Below are 27,351 nucleotides of genomic sequence, written 5' to 3'. Positions count from 1 at the left end.
TTTTAATGTTATGAAGGTATGCTATTCGAAAGAGACAGATTACAAAATATTGATAATCAACAATGCTATGGATTCTATTCGCAGTTTAACCAGACGATGTTCTACATGGCTCAGTTTAAGTATCGCAGTAATCAGAACAATAGTTATCAAGTACCCAATGAACCCAAAAATTGAATTTTTGTCAAAACCAAAAACAGCTGTTTCTATCATTCTTTTTATCTTTTTACTATGCTTTCCCATTCAGCTTACGGATTATTTCAAGTACAATATAGTGCCGAATGATGAGGACTACAAATGTACTCAATATATGACCACCGAATTCCGCTGGTATTGGAATCAGGTGTTCACGTATTATCCTAACAAGAAAGCTTATACATATATTAAGATTACAGAATCGCTTCTTTCGAAAGTGAGTTTTGCACACCAATACGGTGAATCCACTGGCTATACATAAGTTTCAGATAATTCCTTGTGTTACATTTCCAATAGTTACCTTAATTTTGATATTAGAAATACGAAAAGCGAATATTCAGCGTCAGAAGTTGGAGTCGTCTTCGGAAACCAAAAAATCTAAGAACACTTCGAAATTGGTTTTATGCTTGACACTCTCATTCTTCATTGCCGAGCTTCCCCTTGGTATCGTTTTCTGGATGAGCCAATCGAGTATTGTTTTAGGGGAGGAACGTTTTTTGTGAGTTTGACTATAAAAGGTGTTGAATTTCACTATAGATTAATTTGACACGATACGTTCCATTTCTGCTATGAAAATCAACTGGATCCTGCTGGTCATAAAATTAAATGATTCCATACTTGCAATCGGGCCGAGTCCGGGCCGTGAGCGGGCCTTATAGTAACTCGCTTCAAAATTAAAATTGGTAATTGATCAACCTGTCAAATTGTAGATCTCGGTGAGCTCTACTCAAATCTATTTTCATTTTCACTGTAAGTTTAGTGAGAGCCGCAGTACAAGCCATTAAGTGGCCGGGCCGTGAACAGCCGGGCCTTGAATCACGGCCCGGCCACTAAATGGATTGTACTGCGGCTCTCACTAAATTTACAGTGAATAGAAAAATAGAATCGAGTAGAGCTCACCGAGATCTATAATTTGACAGGTTGATCGACTCCTAATTTTCATTTTGAAGCGAGTTTTTCTAAGGCCCTTCCCACGGCCCGGTTGCAAGTATGAATGGTTCAGCTTTTTCTTTTTCCCTTTTTGGGTAAAAATCTCAAGTACTTGGCTGAGCCATAGCAGAAATAAAATCATTATGGTTAAAAAAAAGTTTATCAATGGAAGTATATGACGGACTGAGTTTGTTAAACCCCTGTAGTTTCCTTGCAAGTATCTTTGAGAAAGCTATTTTCCTAAAAAAAACAAAAATAAAAGTATTTCAGCTTTATCGTAGTTACATTTGAAAGATTCTTCTCTTTCATTCTCTCCGCAACCACTGCCACTCATATGATTATTTGTGTACTGATGTCGTCGGAATATCGAGAAAATGCTGTGTCACTAGTGAGATCTGGTTACGTTCGCCAAGTTGGTATCATAGGAATTCAAATTCAAAATCATGTTTTCATTCAGGAAAGAAAAGAAAGAACACTAGAGGTGACATGGGCTAACTAGTTTCACTTTTCTACAGCTCTACCAGAAGTTCTATTTTATTTTAACTTTGAAAAGTTAATTAATCTTTTTGTATTTCTTTCCTAAATAAATTATGTCAGATTGACCACTTGTTCATCATACCTTTAGGAAGTTTATTGTTTGATCGTTAAAACTTTGAAGTTTAAAAACTTTTTTCTCGAAAACATCATATTTTTTGATGTAACATATAATTATTATTCTCCATCACATTTTCCTATTCGACAAAAAATGAAGTATCAAATCTTATACTTCAAACCCAAAGCCCAACATGGCTGCTGATAGCAATGAGATTACCTGGATGTCTTGTGAATCCTTTTTTCCTAATTATAACGGGTGGGCCCTTAAACTCATATGTTTTCTCTATGATGACTTTTATGACTTCGTCAATGATCATTTGCAAAAAAATGGAGTTCATGTAGCAGCCGTTTGTATTTTGATAAATATCTTCCATATAATAGTTTTGACTCAAAAATCAATGAGAACCTCTTCTATCTATATTCTGCTCGCAGCGGTTGCATTTCTGGATATTTGTTCTCTGTCTTATGATGTTCATGTGGAAATAGTGAATTTCTTCAAGGTTATGACTGTATGTTATTCCAAAGAAACAGATTATAGGATTCTTGTAATCAATAATATAATGGATACTATTCGTAACTTTGCAAGAAGATGCTCAACATGGCTAAGTTTAAGTATCGCTGTGATACGAACCATTGTTATCAAGTACCCAATGAATCCGAAAGTTGAAATCTTGTCCCAACCGAAAGCCGGGTTCTTTACTATAATCGGAGTGTTGTTTCTTTGTTTTCCTATTCAAATTTTGGATTCTTATAGATATGAAATTGAGTTTACTGATCCTCATTACAAGTGCTCGCAGGATTTATTGAAAGCTGAATTTCTATTTTATCAAAATATAAAATCTTTATCTTTTCCATCAAATAATAAGAAACTATACACATTTTATAAGATAACAGATGCACTTTTATCGAAAGTGATTTTTATTTATTGACTTTGCAAAATTATATACATGCATTTCAGATAATTCCATGTATTGCCTTCCCTGTAGTCACTTTATTCTTGATATTGAAAATACGGAAAGCTAATATTCAGCGTCAGAAGTTGGAGTCGTCTTCGGAAACCAAAAAATCTAAGAACACTTCTAAATTGGTTTTATGCTTGACACTCCCATTCTTCATTGCCGAGCTTCCTCTTGGTATCGTTTTCTGGATGAGTCAGTCGGACATTTTTGTAGTGGAAGAACGATATTAGTAAGTTCAGTTTGTGACTGTAAAGCTAGTAGTGATGGTTGTTTAATTTGAGAAGAAGGGGAAGAAGCCACTAACACAATCACAATAGAGAAGGAGGAAAACAATAGGAAACCAAGATTAGTAGACATGTTATGTAAGGTATTGGAAAAAGTCGAGACGTTTAACATTATTCTTGAAACCACGAGAATAGAGTTGAATCGGGAAAACATAAATAGGGAGGAAACGGCGTCTTAAAATGACGTTTTAAATACTAAAGGTTTGGAAACAAGGTAAAAAGCAAATTAGGGGAGTAAAATTCTTTAGACATATAAATGCAGTGCGAGGCGCAAGGTTGCGGAAACGCGCTCCGTCGCTCAACGGTTGGCACAGTGCCAAAAAATGCTTGCCAAGAATTTTTACGTTTATTTGTCGTAGCTTTTAATATAAACCGCGACGCGCACGCAACGCACCCCAAGAAACATTCAAATGTGTTCGTTTCGTACTTTACGCCTCGCACTGCTGTAAAGTGTTTTATACAAATGAAAAGATAGGTAATTAATTATCCTTTCTGTATACCAAAGACTCCAGTCCATAAGTTTCCAATGTTTTGAAATAAGATACATATATTCAAAAAGACATTAATTAATTTTTAGTTTCATATTGGAGGCATTCGAAAAGTGCTTCTCTTTTATTCTCTCCGCAACCACTGCAACTCACATGATCATTTGTGTGTTCATGTCATCTCAATATCGGGAAAGCCTAATATCTGTTATCCAATGTGGTTTTGTTTCTCCGGTAAGTGTGGGATTACTGTATTTGCTCTTATAAACCTATACACTTTGTGCTCCGATTGATAATGGCTTGCATGTAGGCCATTTAGCTACTGGAAGTTTAGAGATATCAGTTATAAGAGTGAATACGGTATGTATCACGCCAAGCAATAATTTTCCTGTTCAGAAAAGTCAGAAAACGATTGTTGAAGTAACAATGGTCAACTAATCAAGATATTTTATGTTTTCCTTCCAAACTTTTAGCAATTCAAAGTCAATTCATTCGGTATGCTCTAAATGTTCTAATAAATATTTTTGTAAGAGGAAACACTACAGGGTAAGAGTATCTTGGTTTGAATCTTGGTTTTGAATCTTGTAGAAAAAAAGAGTTTATCCTTACCAGCAGAGTGTTGCTCCAAGACTGAAATCCAGGAAACAATTTTTCATTACACTTTTTCAAAATTGTTTTATCCATTTTGCTGTATCCAAATGCATTAGATTTCCAATTGTGACTCATGTTCCCTCATTAATACTTTGACAGAAAATCCAGCATAGTTACAAGGTCATGTCCCTAAACATCTGTGGACTACACTCCAAAATAAAGTCGGCGGTACTGTTCAAAGAAGGGACCGCCCCTCTACTCTTGCCAGCCTGTCCTGTACAACAACAAAATAGAAAACAAAAACCACTCGACTTCTCGAGACCATTCCTTTCATTCTTCACGCATATTCAGTTCATCGATTTGGAATCCCGGCAGAGATTGGGTTCAAAAATGCGCGACTATAAGGAGTGGAGAAAAAAGGTAAGATTTTCCTTCGATATTTTTTTGTTTTAGGTATACGTACTTGTACCACAAATAGCAAAAATTATTTAAGAACTGTATACTTTTGTGTTCCAGAAAATGCATAGCTCTATCTTTGTAGTTGAAAAACTTCTTGTATTATAAACGCCTCCCTAAATTGCTGCATCCGCAAATTCTTTTTGTTCAGTACCGTAACTCCAAATGTTCTGTAAATACTTGTTTTGACGTAATTTTTGCACTTCGACTTTTTCAGGCTAACGCTCGTCAAAAAGAGGCCAACCGAGTAATTCGTGACGCTTTTCACCAACTGCAAATGGTTCTGCCGTGGAAGAACAATGATGGAGTCCCGACAAGGCGAATGATTCTGTGGAGAGCTATTGAGTTAGTTGAAAGAAGTGGGATTTCTTTAAAAAAAAACAATTTTTAGGCACATCCGTCGTCTTAACAGTATGCTTGGAAAATGAGCGTCTTGAGGATTATCTTCTTGATTTTATTGTTCTTATTCAAATAAAACATCAATTTTTAATTGAAATCGAGCAATTTGAACTATTACTGGCATCACGCTTTATAAACTCGGAGGATCAAACTGTATCTGGGTATCAGGTTACCACGCTTAATGGCTTGTTTCTCGTTTGCTGACAGCTTCTTGCCGACAGCTACTTGCCAACAGTATGGAGCCGTAGACCACGCAGCTTTAGATACTGTAGCCGCAACATCCAAGATCTATATTCTTTTAAAATTAGATTTACAATCTAAAATACTACCAAGTGAACAACTTTTTTCCAAACCACATGTTATTATTACACTGTGTACGGTCCCTTGTCACAAGTCTGATTGCTTTTACTCAAACGTGGACATCACCAGATGTGCGCATTTAATTAACCTTGAGCCGATGAGAAGCTTAGGCTCCGCCCACTTGCTCGACGACTTCAGCCAGGCTTGGGTTAGAGTCATTCATTTTAGTGACTAACAAGATGTCGACAACTCCCTCGGAATCTGAGATCATCCAGGGTGATCAGGAGGTTCAAGAGACTGAAAAAGTCCAACTTGAGGTCAGTCTATACAGTAGTACTACTTACTACCATATGTAGCTCTGACTACAGTAACCTAGACATTGAGAACAATAGCTCAGCCTTGAGCTATAAATCCTTATTTTCGATATAATTTTTGTACTTTAGTTTTCCAGGTCACCACCCGCCATATAGAGGCAAACCGAGTTATTCGTGTCGCTTTTAACCAACTGCGAATGGCGCTGCCGTGGAAGAACAGTGATGGAGTCCCGACAAGACGAAAGATTCTTTGGAGAGCAATTGAGTAAGTTGAAATTTGTGGGTTTCCAGAAAAACAAGATGTTTTAGGTACATCCGTCATCTTAACAATCTGCTTGGAAAATGAGCGCCTTGTAAATTTTCTTTATGCTTTAAATATAACAGCTGTTGGTTGAGAAATTTAGTGTTAAATTTAAAATTCAATTTTTTGCCAAAAAAGGCAAAACTTCGGCTCCAAAAATTGAAAAAAAAGTGTTTTTTAAAGTTTTTTGTGTTATTTTGAAGCCCGGACCTTCGGGCAATGGGTACCGACAGATTTTTTAAATGGAGAATTAGGGAAATGAAATTTGAAACAACTGGGAATTATAACATTAAAAAATTGTTTGAAAAATGCCAAACGTTTCTTATATTTATTTAAAATTTCAAAATAAAATGACAGGGGTACGATTTAGACATGTTTAGAGGAGTCGTTAAACGGGACTGGGACATTTTGCAACTGGTCATTCAATGACTTTGACGTTTTGAAGCTTTGAAAACAGATATTCAAAAAAATACCGGTTACAAAACGTCACAGCTTCGAACCGTCCTAGTATCTCAAAACTGAGCAAAAAATAATAATAGATGATGATAAATGTTCAAAATGAAAATTCAGTTAAAATCCAGCAATATTGACCTTCTGACATCCCCTTACTCATAATAAACCCCAGAAGAATGGTAAGTTCTGAGGATCATTAAAGATTAAGCCCTGAGGTTCATCATTAACCTGTACAAATTGTTCTTCATCATCAGGGTTCCAAACGACAAGAGCCAAAGATGTTTCAGAGATGGATACATATGCGACTTGGCCATTTTGCTCCCTTTGGATATAATCCCTAGTCCGGATGAATTGTGTCTCATATTCAACAGGGTGGATGTTGAGTCTGAAATTTAGTTTTGGCTTTCAACAGAGATTTTTTCAAAGATTTATACTAGGTCGGCACAGTTCTTACAACTGCGCTCCACCGAAATACCCTTGAAAAATGTCTCTTTCGGTGGAGCGCAACTGTGCAAAGCTCGAAACCGAAGAAAATGGTGTGCGAAATTGAGAGACTCAGAGAAAAAGAGACATTTTTAAAGGGATTTCGGTGGAGCGCAGTTGTAAAAACTGTGTCGTGCTAATAGCAATCAAACCTTTTCTGCCACTCATAAAATAGTGCACCCTTCGCTTCATCCAAAGTCCTTACACCAACAGATTCCTTGAGTTGGTTGACTTTGAATCGAAACAGGTATCCACAGTTAATGACAAGTTTCTGCAGATTTTGAAATCCAAGTCCTGATTTCCACATTTCCAGAAAATGATAAATAGTTTCGTCGTAGAAAGTGGCGTTCTCCAAATACAGACATTGTCCCTTGAATCGAAACAAAATGTCGTCTGCTTGAGTAAGGGGACCGTCTATTTCCAAGTGTTCAGCTGCATAAAGTTTAGAATTCGGATCTAGATTTCCGTTGAAACTTCCGATGATTTTGACGTACTCTCGTAATGGAAAATTGTTGAAGAATACATCCAACTTGTGCGGTGATATTTTACGGGGTAGTGCGATTTCGCTGTTTTTGATGTCAGGGTAGTTGGGTGGTAGTAGGTCGTGCCTTGATTTGATTTGGTACTCTGCTTGTTCGAAGAAGTTTTTGAGAAGAGTGTGAAACACTTCCAAAGTGGAATCTCTATGATTCAGATCGAATATCAATGAGCTGCCCGAGAAGCTGAAATAATTAGTTTTTGTAATTACGGAGGATTAAAGTCATATTTTGTTTAATTGCAGATTCCGATAATTCAAAAAATTCTAAGAAACATTTATTATTGACGCATATGCTGAAAATCGCTCAAAACACCACTATTCCCGTACTCCTGACTCAAAAGGGGCTTTGGTGGAAGAGATTTTCCGCGAGACCGTGTAGTCCTGTCGGATAAGATTTTTTCCAGCAAAGTTTGATATTCATGTTGAAACGATTAAGGAAACAAGGAAAACATTTAAAAATCTTGTCCGAGAGAGCTACTGTCGCGTGGAAAAACTCTTCCACAAAAGCTTCTTTTGAGTCAGGAGAACGGAAATTGTAGCGTTTAGATTAGCATATGCATCAATGATAAAAGTGTCGTAGAATTGTTTGAAATATCGAAAACTGCAATTAAATAAATGTGGCTTCAGTCCTCTTTTAAAGTCAAAAGATTTGACTAAACTACTCACCAAAATAAACTGTTTTCTTTCGATTCTAGCCCTCCCGCTTCTCGATTTTCAGTCTCTCCATCCTTATTCTTCTTCATCCGCAAAATTCTCTCCGAACTACTCGATTTTACAGTAATCGTGGAATTTTTATTTTTTGCAAAGAAGTACGTAATCATGTCGACTCTTTTGATCCGACTCTTTTGAACCAAATGAATCAGGTTTTTGAACCGTTTTGAGCAGAGTGATAGCAGAAACAACTCTTCGAATATCATGTGCTCAAATATTTCCTTCTGTACGACAAGTGGGAATTTGAGGTATTTCATTATGGGATCTGGAAATAGTAAGGAATTTAATCTCGAGTAGTTTTTTTTGGGAATTGGAGAACATGTTTCAAAATGTGTATTCAAAAAACTCCGAAAAAATTGGCAAGCCGCGAATTTTTAGTACAAAAGGCTCTGGCCGAACTATTTGTTTTTGTGTTTCTAGGCCACATAAAGTTCTTTCTTCGTCAGTTTCGCTCCTATTCTTAAACTGTGTCTTGAAGAACTTGCCGTGGCCTAGAAACACAAAAAAGTTCGGCCAGCACTTTGAAATTTCTAGCATTTTCGGTCTGAAACTTCGCGGATTGCATTTTTTCAGAGTTTTTTTGATTATTATCATAGGAATGTCCATATTTTTCTACACATCTTAAAATATATTCGGAAATATCGAACATCACACCTTATGGAAAGTGTCTATATAAAAAACAAAAAATATTAGCTCGGCACAATTCTAACAACTGCGCTCCACCGGAATGGCCTTGAAAAATGTCCCTCTTTCTCTGAGTCTCTCAATTTCGCACACTATTTTCTTCGGTTGCAATAGAGCGCGGTTGTAAGAAGCGTGCCGTGCTAATAACACTCAAAAATAAATGTTTCAATAGAAAGAAGAAAAAAGAAAATACAGAACGTGAAAGCGGTGGGATGTTGTATATTTATTTTAACGTGCACTGCGGGTTTTCCCCGAATCTTCTGCTCTCTTTTCTCATTACACAAATGTGTCCTTTCCGCTCTCTGTCTACTCAGATCACCTGCTCTCTGCTCCGCACTTTGTGTATGAATTGTCCTTTCAATTGGTCATTCTTCATGATCTTGTGGGAAACTTGAATAAGAAAAATAAAGTTTTAAACTGCCCTAAATAACAAAAGTAAAATGCACACTTTTCCCGAGATTGGAGTACTGTACAAACAGCTTGACAGACTGAATCAAAAATTCCTATTTTTGGGGGCGTAATTCTAACTGGGATCTGAAAATGAACATGGACTAACAAAGTTTATTTATATTTCTAATGATTCCTGAATAACATCAAAATATGAACAAGTGGGGATTCAAAACTGTCCAAATTTGGAACCTGGCAGCGGTTTACAATTATACTCCGTATCGAATGTTCCCAATGACTCAGCAAGCTGAATTTGATAACAGTAGAGTGGTCATTCGGTGGTGTATAATTTTTCCGGGAAATTGATTCTCGAAAATCTCTAAAGTCATTCCTGTGTAACTTTTTTTCTTCTTCTCCTTCTTGTCCGTTATTTGCCCGTTCATTTACATAATATTCATCCAAACAGAACGTTCGAAGTTTTCAAAATGCTTTACTATTAAAGTTATATGTTCGTAACACAAAATTTCCAGATATGCATGTGGAAAAATACTTTCTTTTTTTTAAATACAGAAATGTGATATTCCTTGATAAAAGGAGGAAGCTCTCTACCTGAGATCATCTCAATATGATACAAAACGATTTGACTATAAAAATATCCTAAAATCATCGAAAACCCGTGATAAAATGAAAGAAAATAGTACAACATTGGAGAAGGTTGACGACGCTCCAGAAGTCGACGGCAAGTGATTACTTTTTCGGGAGACTTCTTTTGAAATATGCGAACATTTTGCTTTTACAAATGATCGAATCGATCGGAACGAGGCTGTCGTGCTGCAGAAATTGATGTCCGACATTTCCTGAAACATTCAAACAAAGTTATCTTCAAAAAATTCAAAAAAACTTCAATTTTTGTACTGAAACCCGGTCCCGGCGTTAGATCTCTGTCTGTCTGTGTGTCTGTGAGTCCGGATTTTGAATTTACATGAATTTAAATTCTCAAAATTCTCAAAACGCGACCTAGGCGCGACAGACGTTTCCGGATTTCGCCGAAATTTAAAACAACATTGATAATAAATGCTGCTTACGTCATAAAAACTTTTTTGATTTGAGTCTTAGACTCCGCCCCCCAAAAAGGAATTGTGACTTATTTTTGCTACTCGGAATCTCGTGAAAAGCTTCTTCCACAACCGTTTTACTCAGTTTTGGGGGCGGAGTTTAAAATTTGATATTTTAATTTAAAAAATTGACTGGTGCACCTCAGACGCGTTTTCTGTCATCAAGTATTGCCGAAATAACGGGCTAGTCCCTAAAATAAGAGTTGGGACTCATTTTTCTGCGTCTGCGTCAAAACTTTCAAATCGGCTTGGGGGGCGGGGCTTCAAGCTAAAGTCATGTTTACACCAAGTTCTTCTAAGAACGTGACTATATCTGTCTGTCTATCCTCCTGTCCAGATGTCCCCCATCATACCTCCACACTAGTCATCCACTTCATTCCACAATTACACTCCAACGTGTTCTCCTCCATTCTTGTCTTCAACGCTCTCGACATTATCGACTCAGAAGTGTCCAAGTCGCCGATAGTGTTTCTCAGAATTTTCAGCTCTCCGAGGTTCTCAACGTTGGCAAACGCGCGGGCGGATATTGTGCCGAGTTGACACGCGTGGATCTCAATGACCTGGATCGTGGTGAGGCCCGAGAAGGCGTCAGGGGCGATGGATGGAATCTTGGTGTGTTCGATGAGGAGCTGCAAAAATGAACACGTCGTTTTGAAACTATAGACATTTCTAAATTGAGACAAGAACCATTTTCGGTTTCGAAATGGGTATATATTATTTTGCGTTGATTAAGATCCACCGTAAATCATTCTGTTCTCTCGTAAATCCACACATCTCTACCGTACGATGCTCGTAAATCCACACCGTAATCTTTCATTAACTACTGTCTTCCGGAGGACTAAAGTCATATGTTTTTATTACAGATGCCGATACTTTAGAAAAAAAAATGCTGTAAACGCCACAATTCGCCGTTCTCCTGACTCAAAAGGAGCCTAGGAGGAAGTGTTTATGAGCGGGGCCGTGTAGTCCTCTCGGACAAGACTTTTGCTAAATTCCAAAAAAAGTAATCTTCTTTTCCGAGAGGACTACACGGCACGTTTCCGTGAATGTCCTACACAACTTGACAGTAAATCTACAGAACGCCACCGTAAAGCTATCTTCAAATTTTGCTCCGTAAATCTATAAAGCTCCATCATAAACCTACACCGTCCCGCTACCCTAAGTCTACAAAAGTGTACCGTAAACCTTCACAAGACATCCGTAAATCTACACAACTTGTCCACAGTAAATCTACACAAGTCTACCCGTAAATCCACACGCCAACACAAAAACTCACATGAGAGGTGTGTGACAAAGAGCTGAATGTGTTCGGCGGAATGTCGAATTGAGAATTCTTGAAATGTACCACGTGGAAACGAGTCGAGTTTGTGAAAATCTCCGGCTCAATGAGCACAACTCCAGATACAGTAAGAAAATCGAGCTGAAAATTTAGAATTAAAAATTCTCGTGTCCCATCACTTACTTGATTAATATTGGCAAAACAATGTCTGGAAAGAGCCAACTCCTCGCCAGAAATCGTGAGCTCTCGAATATTCTGAGCATGGCGAAACGTGTGTCCGTCGATTCTATGGATGGGTGTCCTCTCGAATATGATTTTGAGTCCCATTTGATTCTGAATCCCACTGAACGAGTTCTTTTGCAGTTCGGTGAGTCCAGGGCACGCCGTGAATTTTATGAGTCTGAAATAGAAGAATTTGAGAATTTGTTTAAAGGGGGACTGCGGTATTCTGAAAATTAAGATTTTTGATATGGATCGACTCAGAATTTTGTAGAAAAGAGAAAAGTCTCTTAGAGCCAGGTCCGAAAATTAGTCTAAAGCGAGTTATGAGGCCTCAAAGTGTCATAAAAGGGAATCTCGCATAGAATTTCGTGCACGTGAAAAAATGTTGAAATATAATGAAAAATTCCATACGAGAGGCCCTTTTTTGACACTTTGAGGCCTCATAACTCGTTTTAGACTGATTTTTTGGCCTGGCTCCAAGATACTTTTCTCTTTTCCACAAAATTCTGAGTCGATCCATATCAAAAAATCTCAATTTTTGGAATACCGGTGTCCCCCTTTAAAACCCTAAAACTCCCTTACCGTATCTTCTTCAACCCCTTAAACGCCAACTTCTCAATCGTCCCAAGATTCGGGTTATTCTCAAATTCGATCTGCGTCAACTTCTCCATTTTCCGAAACGAGTTCTTCTCAATCGTCCGTACCGACGAGTTGCGGATGAGAAGTTGCTCATATCCAGAGGGCAGTCGATCGGGTAAAGTGACTACTTGTTGTCCCTCACATGTCACCTGTCAAGATTGTCATGTCATTTCTGAGTTGTCATTCAAAAATAAAGGAAAAACTACACTAAAAATTTGACTGGCGCACCTTGGACGCGTTTTTTAACATTAAAGACGAGAGAGGCGCGCCAGGATTTTGTGGTTTTTATCCAAGGCGTAATAGTCTGGCGCGCCTTGGAGGTGTTTTCAGACATTTGACAATTATGAAAGATGCTAATTTCAGGCGCAAAACTGATTTATTTCGAAAAGCGAAAATGTTATAATTTTTCTTACCGAACTTTTCTGGCGCGCCGTTGACGCGAGTCTCATACAGGCTTTTCATAAAGACAATGTTACGTGAATGATTTGCCATTTTTCACATTCCTCTATGTCTGGCGCGCCTCATACGCGTTTCTTCAAAATTCGAAATTTTCAAAACTTCGAATTTATAAATTTTTAGATTGTTGTGTCATCTGGCGCACCTCCAATGCGTTTTTTCAAAATATTAACTTTCTTTCGAATCTAACATTGTAAGTTATATCAAACCAAGAACATTTTCTCAAAATTTTATGTTGTCTGGCTCACCTTGGACGCGTTTTCAGAATACAAGTTTTCAGAATGAATATTGCTTCGAATATTAAACTCCGCCCTCAAAACGCAACAGACACCTCATACTGCTGTTTTTGGGGGCGGAGCCTGAAAGTCGAATAAAAATTTAAAATCCGCACAAACTAATTAGACTGGCGCACCTTTGACGCCGTGTTTTTCAGGAAATCTCTTTTCACTCACCTTCTGTGTATCCTCATCACATTGACAACCGATTGGACAAGTATCTCGAAGGGCATTTGTGGGTTTCAAGTGTAACAGAAACAGCAATAATATTAATAGATTCCAGAAAAGTGTTCCATTTGTGAAACACATTGAAGATTTATGAAAAGGAGGGGACTCACGTTGTTACCAGAAGAGGAGTCATCAGATTTTGGTTTGAGCTGAAAATCAGTTGTTTGGGAGAAGTGGTGGGAAGAAAAACAAAAAGAAAACAAAGAGAGTTGATCACAAGTGGTAAAGAAGTTGCCCTGGTGTTGAGAGGCTCGTTTGGTTATCTGTATACAGTACCGCTCAATAGGATATGAACTTTGGCTGTTTTCAGTTGGAATCGTCCAACTTTGAGAGTGTGGCAAAGTAATTCTGATTGTCACACCTTGTAGTTTTTTATTGGATCTTACAGAACAAGGGTAGAGCTTCATTTTTGTAGTTGGCAACGCTTTTGTACAAACACTCCCTAGAGAGTTACGTATTGACAAAGTAATTTCTCCTTCAAATCGACCAATTTCAGTGCGATTTTTGAGCTGTCGTCTTAAAATGACTATAACTCTTTAGCGGGTACCCGTACAAGAAAGTTGTCAACTACAAAAATGGAGCTCTACGTTCAATCTATATGATCCATTAAAAGTTTTCTTGGTGTGACAATCAGAATTACTATGGCACACTCTCAAAGTTGGTCATTTTCCACTGAAAACAGCCAAAGTTGTCATTTTTAGAAGACGATTTTTGCCTTATTTTGTTGTAAGAAGCCCCTAAAAGGCAGTTTTTTTTAATTCCTTGTCACATTTGGTGCCAGAATGTCTTATTGTCAAAAAAAAATAGTCTGTGTTTCAGAGAATTTAATTCCAGGTGTCGCTCGCGAAATAGAACCAATTTCAATTACAGAGGAACTTTGAAATGCAGCACGAATTAATATCCGGTTAAATTTGGTTTAGAAATGTCCCCAGGAGCCTAATTTGATAACTTTTCCTGGTTAAAAAAATAGTTTACACACTCCAATTCACCTAGTTTCAAAATTTTCATAGTTCCGAAATGTCCCTGAATCTTTGAGACTATAGAAAAAGGAAAAATTGCAGAAAACATTTGAAAGCTTTATGAAACTCATCAAAACTTCTCAAAAAATTTAAAGTAACACCCATGTTTTCCATGTCAAAAACCAAAAACTATGTATCCTCTGCCCCGTCTACTCATAATTACCACCCTGGTGAGAGGGGACGACTAGCTGTTATTTATTTATTTCTATTCCCTCCTTCCATCTACACAACCAAGTTGTAGTATGTATTAAAATGCAAAAAACGCTTCGACTTGAAAAACAAACAACTCTTGCTCTCTCTCTTAACTTGGAGTCGTGACTTCAAATGATATTTTAATGGGAGGGAAAGGGGAATGCGAAAAACAAGAAATTGTTGGTTTTTGGAATGAGGAGAAGAAGAGAAAGGAAAGCTGAAATTGATAGGATTAGTGAATTCAGAGAAAACATCTTATTAACTAAGGAATGGGTGTGCTCTAGAGCGCACTTGCTTTGTCAAATATCATAACTTTGCAAAAATTGAGTATCCTCCTTTTCCTCCGTCTTGATGAAAGTATAAGAAGAATCAAATTACCGAGAGGCTATAGAAGATAGAAGACGACTAGGATGAGAAGGCAAGTGTTTATGAGTGAAGATGAGCACAGATTATAATAGGGTGTGACGAGGAGAGGAGTAAGGGAATGGGTCAGTCGTTAAGGGTACTAAGATTAGTGTTGAGATGAAGAGTGCCATTAACAACGGTTTATTGAATTCATACTTGCAAATCGGGCCGAAACGGGCCGACACGGCGCGTAACTCGCTTCAAACTCAATATTATGAGCTAAAAAATATACGAAAATGTAGATCTCCGCGAGTTCTATGTCCGTGACCTACTACGGGCCGGATGATTTTTCGTTAATGTGCCGCGGGCCGGGCTAGAAATGCTGTTTTGGCAATTTTCGCGATTTTTGGCACTTTTTCCCGGCCCGCGGCATGTTAACGAATAGATATCCGGCCCGTAGTAGGCCACGGACATAGAACTCGCGGGGATCTACATTTTCGTATATTTTTGAGCTCATAATATTGCGTTCCAAGCGAGTTACGGGCCGGCCAGTGTCGGCCCGTTTCGGCCCGGTTTGCAAGTATGATTGAATTAGTGGAGTTTTTACAGAAGGTTTAGGAGTCGCAGAAATCTTGGCCGATGTTTCAAAACATGTACATAAATATATGGACATTCCTGGGTATGGAAAACCCTGGAAAGCCCCAAAACGCCAATTTTAAATACTTGAGCTCAAAAAAGCAGTGTATGTAACTGCGCTCTAAATCATTCTTTGAAAATCTGAGAGCAGACTCAGAATATTCACATGTTGAGCTTCTTACTTATATAAAAATACTAAGGATTCTGAATTTTTTTCTAGACAAAATTGAACAGAGTGATCGTCTACCCGTGTATTTTTAAACCGTGTATCTCAGAAGAATCCTCATAATTTTAGCTTTTTCGACCATATAAATTTAATGACAGCGGTAACGCTAAAATCACTAAACTGAGCATCAGAGCTGTGCGTAAGTAAAATTTTTGAAAAGGGAAGAAGGAAGAAGGAAGAGGGAAGTGGAAAAAAGCCCGGAAGAAGGAAGAAGGAAGTTGGGTCCGAACCCGGAAGTCGAAAGTTAATTTTGAAAATGACAAATTTGAGGAACATTTTTTCTAGTCATCTCTGAAAGCGAATTTTGGCGTTGTTTTGCATACAAAATTCCATTGAAAATCACCGAAATTCCGCTGAAATTCGGTCGAAAATTACAAAATTTTTGTGAACTTTTTACACGGAAGTCGGAAGTGAGCAAACAATTTCAACGGAAGAAGGAAGTGAAATTTTTAAAAGGGAAGAAGGAAGAAGGAAGAGGAAAGTCGAAGGGAGGAATTCCGCACAGATCTGCTGAGCATGTTAAGAGGATCTCCTTCAAATCTAAGTGTGGGCTATCTGATTGTGAGGTTAGCGGTGGAGCGCGTTTTGCATAGGGTGATTTGAAGGAGAACCATTAATTCAAGGGCCCGTAGTAGGTCACAGACATAGAATTCGCCGAGATCTACATTTTGGTATATTTTTCAGCTCATAATTTTGCGTTTTTAGCAAGTAACGTCCCGAACCGGATGACAAATATGCCATTGAAAGGTCAAACTAGTAAAAAAACTGTTTTTTGGGTTTTCGAATAAAAATCGAGAAAATAGAATCAAGTATTAGCGGTTCAGAAGCGGCATGCCTTTTTTCAGGGTGTCTGACCGAAGTTGGAGGTAAATAGGCTCTAAAATATTGGAAAATATGGTAAAATACTGTAAAATTCAAATATTTTGGGCTCAAAATCTTTAAAAATTTGGTAGGAAAAGTGAAATTATGTAGCAAGAGAGTTCAGGTCAGATTTTTTTTAATAAAAATGTTCGAAATATTTGGAAAAACTATTTTGGGACCACCCAAAACCTCTTGGAGGTGTCTTAGGTAAGCCATCAAAATGGCACGCGTCCGGTGGCAAATCCTCTCGATTAAAGTGTGTAGTACGGAGACGAGAAATGATAAACTAACACACACTGAACACTCTTATCTCACACTCTCTCAGATCAGATAGAAATCAAAATGAAAAATCAGAGAGAGAAATTCTATCTCCTCTCTCAGTTGGGTGTAAAGTGATGCTCTCCACCCGGAGCAAGCACACATATCATCACGAGAGAAACGGAGGGGCGTGGCCTATTTAATTTTGGACTCCCCTCAGGCGGTATTCGACGGGGAGAACCTTCTTATGATACATAGAGAAGTCATGAATAGTAGTGAGGTGTCATATTTCCAAATTGAGAGTGAGAGAGACGCAGACACTGAGGAAATTTTTTTCGACGGGAAAACAGCGTAAGAATCTTCAGGAAGAGGGGGGCACCTGTCGACGAAATCGAATGGATTTATGAGCTGAGCTGAGCAGAAAGAGCATCATTGAATTCAGAGCAAGCACACACAATAGAGCGGGGAAGATTTTTGAAATATCATTTGATCTACTAGCGTGTCACAAGACTGGGTGGTAGTGAAAATGGGGGAACGCGGCAGAGGTGCGCCAGTTTTTGAGCAAAGGGAGTGGCCTAAGTCCTGGAATTTCAGGAAATTTGAAAGCGCGCCAAAGGTACGCCATACTGTGCGGCAGAATTTCAAAAATGGGCGTGACCTAGAAATGGGTGGAGTTTTGTGAAGTTTAATTTTGTGCCATTTTTCTAGTTTTGCAAAAAAGTGGGCGTGGCCTGAGAGGCCTAAAAATGGGGGATCACGCGTCAGAGGTGCATCAGCTTCCATTGTTATCTAGACGCGTCAAAGGCGCGCCAGATGTGAAAAATCAAAATTTCTCAGCTTATGAGCAAAGGGATTGGCTTAAGTCCTGGAATTTCAAGAATGTTAGGAGTGCGTCGTTGGCGCGCCAGCCGTGTGGAAAACTGGAATGAACTAAATATGATATAGAAAATCATACTATCGGGCAAGATTGCAAAAAAGGGGCGTGACCTAAATTTTGAAGACGACTTTCCGGAAAACTGGGCGGAGCTTAATCAATTTAGAATTTGAAGTTTGGAAAAAGGGGCGTGACCTAAAAGTGGGCGGAGCTTCTGTTTTTTCATACTCGCAAGAAAAATTGCATTGTTTGAAAAATGGGGTGTGACTGAAAAAGTGGGCGGAGCTTGTCTGAAAGAAATAGAACACATAAATGTTTAAATATTATTAATGTCTTATTATATTAAAATTTTCACAAAATTCCAAAAAAAAAAAAGATTTGTTCATAGAAAACAAGAGAGATAATAAAGCGAAAGAAACGAATTTTTGGGAGTGATTGATGAGGGGGGAGGGGGCGGAGCCTAGGATTACTGTAGATAATTACTATAATTATTAAAAGGGGAAATTGCACAAAAAGTGGAGAGAGAGAGAGAAAACAAGACACACCTGAATCAGAAAAAAAGTATGTTTGTATATATATATATTAGAAGCAGTTCCTAGAATATAATACCTCAAATGAGAAATTTTTAAAAATGAAAATTTAAAAATTTGACAGATTTTTTGACAGGGGGGGATCAAATCACAGATTGTTATGGTACTTTATGCTTGGTTGTGTTGGATGGGTTAGCGGTGGAGCGCGTTTGCAACTCTGGGGGTCTGGGAGTGAGAAGAAAAAAGTTGAAATGAGAAGAAAAAAAAAAGGAAATTTAGAGAGAAGGGGGGAGATTTGAATACTTCCTAACTAGATTCCACTCCCTTTTTAGATTTCTTTTTTCTTTTGGTCAATTGCAACTTTTTTCCTCTCTTTTAAGGCTATCGGGGGTGGAGGAGAAATAAATAAGTAAGGCACTTGTTGTACTGGAAGAAGAATTCCTTTTCTTTGACAGTGGAGGGGGGGGGAGAAATGGGAAAAAGAGGGAGAGAGAGAGAGGGAGATGGAGATTTTAAGAATTCGTCCAAAGTTTCAGAATCTTGGAGAACTTTCAGACTTTCAGATTTTCAGAATCCCAAGAATTTTCGGAACTTTTCAGTTTTCAGATTTCCAGAATACTAGAGTTTCAGAATCTCAACATTCTGGAACTAAACAAATTTTGAGTTTCCTGGAATTTTTCGAGTCTGAAACTGAACTAATCTTGGATTTTCTGGTTAATCTAATAGTAAGTTTCAAAAATATCAGAAATTCTCAATTTGAATTTCTTAGATACCCAACATTTTGAAACACTAAGAATTCTAGAATAATGAAGTTTTTAGAGTTGGAAATTCTGAAAAACGATTCCGAGTTCCCAGAATTTCTAAATCTCAAATTTTCAGAACCCCGAAATTTCAAAACATTGAAAATTCTGAAGTTCACAAACTTAATGATTCAAGTTCTCAAGATAATAGTTTCAGAAATCGAAATCGAAACCCGAAATTCCTAAACTTCAGCTGTCCCCAAAATTTTTCAATGTTGAGCAAAGAACTGAAAATTTCTGTAAAAATCGAAAATTTGGAATCCTAAGAATGATTCTGAAAATCTTAAATTTCAGAATGCCTCTCTCCCTCTCTCTCTCTCCATAAAAAAGACAGATATCACAATTCGAGACGTGTCACAATCAGGATGAGAAGGTGGGTGAATGAAATATAAAAAAGTAAAATATTTTCAAAATATTAAAAAATTTTCAAGACTATAACTGTTGCAGCACGACTTGTCCCTTCATATCCTGCGCGTAGCTGGGCGGTACGAACGGATCTCCGTTATGCTCAAAGTCTAGCTCGAACTTTGACGGATAGAACGGATCGGGGTGGTGTCCAGACTGGGCGAATGTCGGGATCAGGTACGGGATGTCGAGACCGTGTTGAGGCATATGGGTCATCTGGTTTTGGGGGAGTGGCATGGGCGCCGGCGCGGAGACTGGAGGTGGTGGTGGTGGTGGCGCCATCATCCGCGAGTGACCGTTGATGTCTGGAAATTTAATGGGGTGTAAAAAAGGAAACTATCATGAAGTCTATTATGGGGAATCTGGTTACCATCTCACTAAGTAACAACGTCATAACTCACTTCAAACCCAAAGCTATACGCTGAAAAATATACCAAAATGTAGGTCTCGGCAAGACCTACGTGTCTGAATTAAAAAATGGGCAAATGACGGTTTTAGGCAAACCAGAGACATAGACCTTGTTGAGATCTACATATTGATATAATTTTCAGAGCATATCGTTGGGTTTGAAGCGATTTACGCGCCGGCTGTTTTGCAGGTACAGTGACAGTCAGGCCAAAAATACAGTACCCATTACAGTAAATGTTTAAATTTTTTAATATTTCTAGAAACAATTTGGAAACAATGTTACAGTAACCCTGGTTGTCCTTTTATACCAATTTTTGTATAGGTATGTACATCAAAGAGCTCTATTTTAGTAGTTGACAATTTCCCTGTAACTCGCAAGATCACAATTGGAAAAATATATCAAAATGTAGATCCCAGCAAGTTCTGCGTACCTGGCATAATTCGGGCTGGATTCTTGCCATCCGACCTGTAGTATGTCATAGACCTAGAACTCGCCGTTATCTACATTTTGATATAATTACCAGCTAATACCGTTGAGTTTGAAGCGAGTTACTCCTAGATTGGTTTGCTCCATTTTTGCAGTTGACAACTTTTTTGTACGGGAGATCCCCAGTAAGTTACAAAGGAAAGTTTTTTAATTTTTTAACTAATTACAATAAAAATCTATTTGAACCGGTGTACAGTATGCCCGCTCTCTCTCTCTCTCATATGTCTACTCCTACAGTAATCCCCTACTGTACCTGGATACGGTTGCGGCTGGAACATCATCCTCTGTTGTTGTTGCTGTTGCTGCTGTTGTGGGATCTGTTGATGGTGTTGTTGCTCCAGATTCTCCACATCATTTTTCAAATGCACCCCATTCTGTTGGGATCCATTTTGTTGGGTTTGCTGTTGGGTGTTGACACCATTCCTTGGAGGGGATGGTCCTTGGGAGTGGGAGGAGTTGGCTGGAAATTATTTCTAGTTTAGTTGGAATGCGTCTAAGGTGCGCCAGGTGGCTTTGGAATTTTTTTTCTCCGAATTTCGCAAATGCGGGGAAGAAAAAAGAATGAAAGATTTTTGAGACAACTTTTGATTTAGAATCTCTTTCTCTTCCCCAAATTTTGAAAAAAATCCGAAAATCCTTCTTCGTACGCGAATTTTCAAAATCTGTATTCTGCCTTATATGATTTTTATCCAGAATCTACAACTTTTGGTTCAGAATCTTTTTTTTTCTTCCCCAAATTTTGAAAAATTCGAAAATCCTTTTTCTTACCCGAATTTTCAAAATCTGGGGAAGAAAAAAAAGAAGAAAAAAGTGTTTCTGAGTTATACCACTGTATTCATAAAGAATCTACAACTTTTGGTTCAAAAGCTCTATCTTGTTCTCCAAATTTTGAGAAATCCGAAAATCCTTTTTCTTCCCCAAATTTTCAAAATCTGGGGAAGAAAAAAGAAGAAGAAAAAAGAGTGTTTCTGTGTTATATGACTGTGCTCATCCAGAATCCACAACTTTTGGTTCAGAATCTCTTTTTCTTACCCGAATTTTGAAAAATCCGAAAATCCATTTTCTTACCCAAATTTTCAAAATCTGGGGAAGAAAAAAGAAGAAGAAAAAAGAGTGTTTCTGACTTATATGACTGTAATTATCCAGAATTTACAACTTTTTAGCTCAGAATCTCTTTTTTCTTCCCCGGATTCTTAAAATTCGGGAAGAAAAGTCCAACTTTTTTCCAAAAAACTCACAATTCGGTCTCTGCTGCTGAACCTGTTGATTCTGTTGCTGTAAATTCTGTTGTTGCTGTTGCTGCATCTGCATCTGTTGAATTTGCATTTGTGGCGGCGGTGGTCCCTGCATGTACTGCACCCGTTTCACATCGAAATGCATTTGTTGTTGTTGTTGTTGTTGGGGTTGTTGCTGTTGCTGTTGTTGTTGCTGACTGATCACTGGAGATATCAGCTCATAACTCCTCTTTGGTGCTCGTTGGACAATGAATTCTGATTGTGTCATTACTGATGGCACACAGTCGAGACTCTGAGCATTGTTGCAACGCTTTTTCGCGCACATTGCACCAGGGATGTGACGGTTTTCGAAGAATCTGGAAAACTTTTTTGAAAACGCGTCAAAGGTGCGACAGACACTGTTCTGAATTGGCTTTTTTGCCATTTTTGTGGAAAAACGCGTGAAAGGTGCGCCAGCTGAGCAAAATACTGTTAGACAGAGATTAAATCTTTCAAAACGCGTCGCAGGCGCGCCAGCTCATTTTGATTTAAATAAACGTAAAATCACCATTTTTCCAAAATTGTTTGGTTGAGAAAATTGCAAAAAAAAGCGTCACAGGCACCCCAGTCTTGAGTTTTTCTCAAACTAAAGACATCGCAAAACGTTTTGAAAAAGCGCCTAAGGGGCGCCAGACAGCACAAAAATTTGAATTTTTCACAAAGTCACGCCAGACTTTCATTTTTTCCGTTTTTTCAGGTTTTTTAACCAAAATCGCGCCGAAGGCACGCCAGACACCGAGAACATAAAAATGACTCACCTCTTATCCAAACATACTAAACAAATCTGGCAATCCTGCATCCGACAATCCTCGCACGCATTACATCCGACTCTGGCTTTAAATGTTGGCGCATCTCTCTGAAAGAAATCGAATCGATATAATTGGTATAGCCAAAAAGTAGATCACAAACCTGCAACCGATTCTCCAACACGCGCAGACACCGCCGCTCTATACAACTCTGTTTTTTGACACCCGGACCGCCGAACTGCGGCGAGTCTTGACAGTAGGTGCACTGACCGCACGGTTTGCACTGACACCCGCGACACACGCCGCATCTGGAATTTGAATAAGGGGTTTTAAGCAAAAAAATGTTTTGTGTATGCGTGTGTGTACAGTAATAGCCATTATTATAACAACTTTAGTTGACAATGTTCAACTTTGAGAGGGCGTTACGGTATCACTGATTGTCCCACTAAGTAAAATTTTTATGGATTATATAGAACAAAGGTAGAGCTCCATTTTTGTAGTTGACAACTTTTTTGTACGAACACTCGTTAGAGAGTTATGGTCATTTTAAGACAACTGCTCAAAAAGCCCATTGGGGCCAATTTGAGAGAGAAATTACTTTGTCGATACGTAACTTGCTAGGGTGTGCTCGTACAAAAAAGTTGTCAACTACAAAAATGGAGCTCTACTTTTGTAACTGTATAATTCATTTAAAATTTACTTAGTGGAATAATCAGTGATACCGTAACACCCTCTCAAAGTTGGAAATTTTCCCCTAAGTTGTTAGAATTATGGCAATTACTGTACTTGTGTGTATGTGATTTTAGACATAAGAGACAAATTGGGGGAGGGGCAAGGCGTGGGCTTGATTAGGGCGGAAGGTGGTAAAGGGACGGACTATTGGCAGGGAGCGGTCTGGGAGTGGCTCGAGCTTGGAGGCCTTGAGCCTAAAGCCTTAAGCCTGAAGCCTAGAGCCTGAAGCCTAGAGCCTAAAGCCTAGAGCCTAAAGCGTAGACCGCATTCCCAGACCACTCCCATCTCCGATGGCCTAGGTTTGCTCATTGTAATTTTTTAGGCCAACCCACTAGGTACTCTGTTCTTTCTCTTTGTTTCATTTTTTGGTGAGTTGTCAACAACAAAAAAAACCATTCGAGTAGTAGAAAACGTAGAAGTTACTAGATCTAATTGAGTAGAGGGAGCACAATTTCAAATTCTGGCGCACCTTTGACGCGTTTTACACAACAACTCTCGTAGCTCAAAAAGTTTTGTCTATCACCAGGCTGCCGCATCTTTAACGCGTATTTTCAAAAACAGATATATTTCGAAAAGCGAAAAATGTTATGATTTTTCTAACCAAACTTGTCTGGCGTGCCTTTGACGCGATGTTCAGAACTCGGGTTTCTCACAAAAAATGTTACATGAATGCTTGGCATTTTTCACATCCATGCTTGTCTGGCGTGCCTTTGACGCGTTTTTTTAAATTCAAAAATACCAAATCTTCAATTTTATAAATTATTAGATTACTTTGTCATCTGGCGTGCCTTTGACGCGTTTTTCGAAAGTTTCAAGTTACTTTCAAAAGAAACATTCTAAGTTATATCAAACCTCAAAATTATATGTTGTCTGGCGCGCCTTTGACGCCTTTTTTTTAAAATTTCTTTTCTGTGCTTCCCTCTACTCCACAGCTAATTAACACATGCTTAATCCCCCCAACTGGTTGAAAAAAATGTGTGCAGTTATATGATAAAAGCAGAGAAATTCGAAGCAAATAGTTTCAGCATAGCATGCATGGTTAGGCTGGTGACGTGGTTGTATGTGTGTGTGCTACAGTAACCCCCTAACTACTTTTATCCATTACAAGTCCCTTTTCTCATTCCATTCCCCCTCGCTCATGGTGGAATAAGGTCACTTCTCTTTCTCAGTCAGTTTATCTGATCTTTTCCATTCCACATCTAATCTCTGAGAGATGAGGAGTGAGAGAGAGTGTGTAGAAGTGAGAGGGTGCCAGATAAATACTATCCCCAACAAACATTTTTCTCCTCTCTTTACTAATACCGTCTTGGGTGATGGGAGGGGGGAGAACTGTATACATTGAGGGAAGAGGAGAGCAATTCTCATATAAATCGTCGATTCGTGTTACTTATCCCCTCATTATTGACGTAACAATGATGACGTGTTGAATTTATTGATCGTTTGATTGAGTGAGTTGGTCCTAGTGAGATTTTTAGTAAAATTTGTGGAATTTTCGATGAAAATCGGGGGAAAATGAGCGGAGTTTTATGAGCTGAAAAAAATACACCAAAATGTAGATCTCGGCGAGTTGACTTAATTCAGGTTGAATGACTACTCGTTAATGTGGTGCGGACCGGGATAAAGTTAGAAAAACGCAAATGGGCAAAAATCCATTCAAACCAGGCCAGCGGCACATTAACAAATGGCCATTTAGATCGTAGTAGGTCCCAGATATAAAACTTGCCAAAATCTACATTTTGGTATATTTTTCAGGTCTTAATTTTGAGATGTAAGAGAGTTACACCCCTAAAACTAATTGAGGTCAAATTTTGGGTTTATTGATTGGCTTGCAACGGGTAAACTAGTCGAAAAACTATTTTTGGACCAAAAAATATTAAATAAATTAGGTCAAGTTTCAGCAATTGGTGTGTGACCGAAATTAATAATAAAGCGATGAGAAAATTCTGAAAAACTGCTTAAAAACCAATGAAAAATTGTCAAAAACGGACAAAAAACCATTAAAATTGATCCAAACAGTTTTCTACTGGATTCGTCCTACTGTAGCTGGTTTTTAATCAGAATTAATTAAAAATTTGAAAAATTTAGATTTCTTTGTCATGTACATCTGTAAATTCAGGTCTAAGTCAAGCCAGAACTTCCGAAATTTCATATTTTCCATTTTTACTATTAATGAACAGATTTAACTTGCCTGTGCTTATTTTTAAGTAAAGCCAATTAAAAATTTTGAAAAATTTAGGTACTTTTTCGAAAAAGAAACGGTTTTGTAACATTTTCATCATGGTTTCACCTATTTTTTGGCTCAAAAAATCTATTCTATCTGATAAAATCAGTGTTTACCATTCGCCTCACTTATCTCTATGCTTTAAATCTCCTGATGATGGATAGAGACGGGTCACAAAATTATGTAATAGGTGTTATAACATGACCTTCCCCTCCTCCTCCTCTATCTCAAGGTGTTTTGTAGTCTTAAGAGGGGGAAATCTGCAGTGAATAAGGTGATGTGGTGGGATGGGGTGCAATGAATGTAAGAAACATAAAAATAGAAGAAAGTGGACTCACCTGCGCGATGTCGTCGACCTATGCGAGGACATTTCCCTAGTGGATTGCGGACAAGAAGCTCTACTAACAAATTTCACACTTTAGATGACGTGGCAAAACGGGGAAGGGTGGGCGTGGCGAAGAGAAGTGGGGACCCCTCTTCTCAACCTCCACACACGCACACACAACCCGGGAATACAAACACTACTCACCTTTGTGATCGATTCATGCTCGATGCGACGGGCGGGGTGGCCGACGCCTGAAGGGGCGGGGCTTGTCCGTTGGCTGACGAGGCGAAGACCGCCACGTGGTGATGATGTTGTTGCTGCTGATGGGGATGATGCATCTGGAGCATTTGGGGTGGCGGAGGGCCACCGTTCATTGGTGCACCCATATGCATCATGTTCATTGTGATGGTGGTGGTTTTGAAATGATATGGGGTACCTGGAATAGGGGAAAATTGGTACGGAGAGATGAGGAATGGAGATAAAAGAAAGATCAAAGGAAAGTATTGCCGTAAGTAAGAGAGATACAGAAAAACTGTCAATTTGAAATAAAAAAGAAAGTTACAGAAGTTCAAAGTGGCAAGAATACCTGTTTTACTTCAAACGCATGTAACTCTTAACCTAAAGTAGCTAGCAAAAAACTGTCAACTACAAAAATAATTTACATGAAATTTTACACAATTTACTATTTTTAACTTGTAAAAAATATCAATTTATCATAAAGCTACAGGTGCTTAAAGTGTCAGGGGAACCTGTCTTACTTCAACCGCGTGTATCTCGAAAACTACAACAGCTATTAAAAAATTGTCAACCACAAAAATAATCTACATAAAATTTTACATAATATACTATTTTTAAATCTTTAAAAATATCAATTTATCACAAAGTTACCAGAGTTCAAAATGTCAGGAATACCTGTTTTACTTCAAACACATGTATCTGAAAAACTGTAACAGCTATCTAGAAAATGTTTACAACAAAAATAATTTCCATGAAATTTTACACAATTTACTATTTTAAAACTTTAAAGTATATTAATTTATTATAAAGTTACAGGTGCTTAAAGTGTCAGGGATAACTGTTTTACTTCAAACGCATGTATCTCGACAACGACAACAGCTATTAAAAATTGTCAACCACAAAATAATCTACATAAAATTTTACATAATATACTATTTTTAAATTTTTAAAAATATCAATTTATCACAAAGTTACAGGCGTTCAAACTCTTTCGAGGGAAAAAGAGGGCGCAGAGAAACGAGAGTGTCTAGCTTCTCTGCGCTCTCTCATTTTACTGTTGTGTCTAACAAAAACCTAGAAAAGTAAAAAAAAGGAGTTCAGTTATGGAAGAAGAACTTTGTCAACGTGGTTGAGAGGGTGTGAATAGGAGGAGAAGGGGAGGGGGCACTTCTACTGCCTACTTTTTTGGAAAGGGTGGGGGTAATAAGATTGAAATGTAATCATATTTCATACAACATTGACTTGGAAGGGGAGCAGCAACAACGGTGTGAGAGGAAGAAGAAGAAGAAAAGAATAAGAAAAAGGAGAAAATGTTGGAAAAAAGGATACACACCTTTTATTCTGTTTGAGAGGATTCAGAAAGACTGAAAAAATAAATTTTTAGGGTGCTCTGAGAGCTCCGGACCTAGAATTGGCTCGAGCTTGGAGGCCTAGAGCCAAAAGCCTAAAGCCTTAAGCTTGAAGCCTAGAGCCTGAAGCCTATAGCCTAAAGCTTTGACC

General features: G+C 38.2%; 3 protein-coding genes across 3 annotated transcripts; 2 read left to right on the top strand and 1 right to left on the bottom strand.

The window, feature by feature from the left end:
* Positions 1 to 10: 10 nt before the first annotated feature.
* Positions 11 to 4,919, top strand: GCK72_008328 (uncharacterized protein; the record flags this gene model as incomplete). The annotated part of the gene is made up of 8 exons (XM_053726769.1): positions 11 to 16; positions 245 to 409; positions 534 to 691; positions 1,393 to 1,534; positions 2,675 to 2,904; positions 3,537 to 3,678; positions 4,709 to 4,836; positions 4,883 to 4,919. 8 exons carry the CDS (start codon positions 11 to 13, stop codon positions 4,917 to 4,919), a joined length of 1,008 nt encoding a protein of 335 aa, XP_053586346.1.
* A 94-nt stretch (positions 4,920 to 5,013) lies between these two features.
* GCK72_008326 (uncharacterized protein) lies at positions 5,014 to 13,356 on the bottom strand (the record flags this gene model as incomplete). Its single annotated transcript, XM_053726768.1, has 10 exons — positions 5,014 to 5,178; positions 6,487 to 6,643; positions 6,894 to 7,463; positions 7,946 to 8,255; positions 9,813 to 9,918; positions 10,530 to 10,805; positions 11,453 to 11,596; positions 11,639 to 11,855; positions 12,260 to 12,465; positions 13,225 to 13,356. 10 exons carry the CDS (start codon positions 13,354 to 13,356, stop codon positions 5,014 to 5,016), a joined length of 2,283 nt encoding a protein of 760 aa, XP_053586345.1.
* GCK72_008327 (uncharacterized protein) lies at positions 5,430 to 5,850 on the top strand (the record flags this gene model as incomplete). Its single annotated transcript, XM_003104855.2, has 3 exons — positions 5,430 to 5,507; positions 5,642 to 5,769; positions 5,814 to 5,850. The coding sequence occupies 3 exons, from the start codon at positions 5,430 to 5,432 to the stop codon at positions 5,848 to 5,850; spliced, it is 243 nt and encodes an 80-aa protein (XP_003104903.2).
* Positions 13,357 to 27,351: the final 13,995 nt, after the last annotated feature.

The sequence above is a fragment of the Caenorhabditis remanei genome, chromosome III (assembly GCF_010183535.1).
Source record: "Caenorhabditis remanei strain PX506 chromosome III, whole genome shotgun sequence".
Lineage (NCBI taxonomy): Eukaryota > Metazoa > Nematoda > Chromadorea > Rhabditida > Rhabditidae > Caenorhabditis > Caenorhabditis remanei.
The sequence above is the reverse complement of the archived record's forward strand: the minus strand, read 5'-3'. Positions and strand labels throughout refer to the sequence as shown.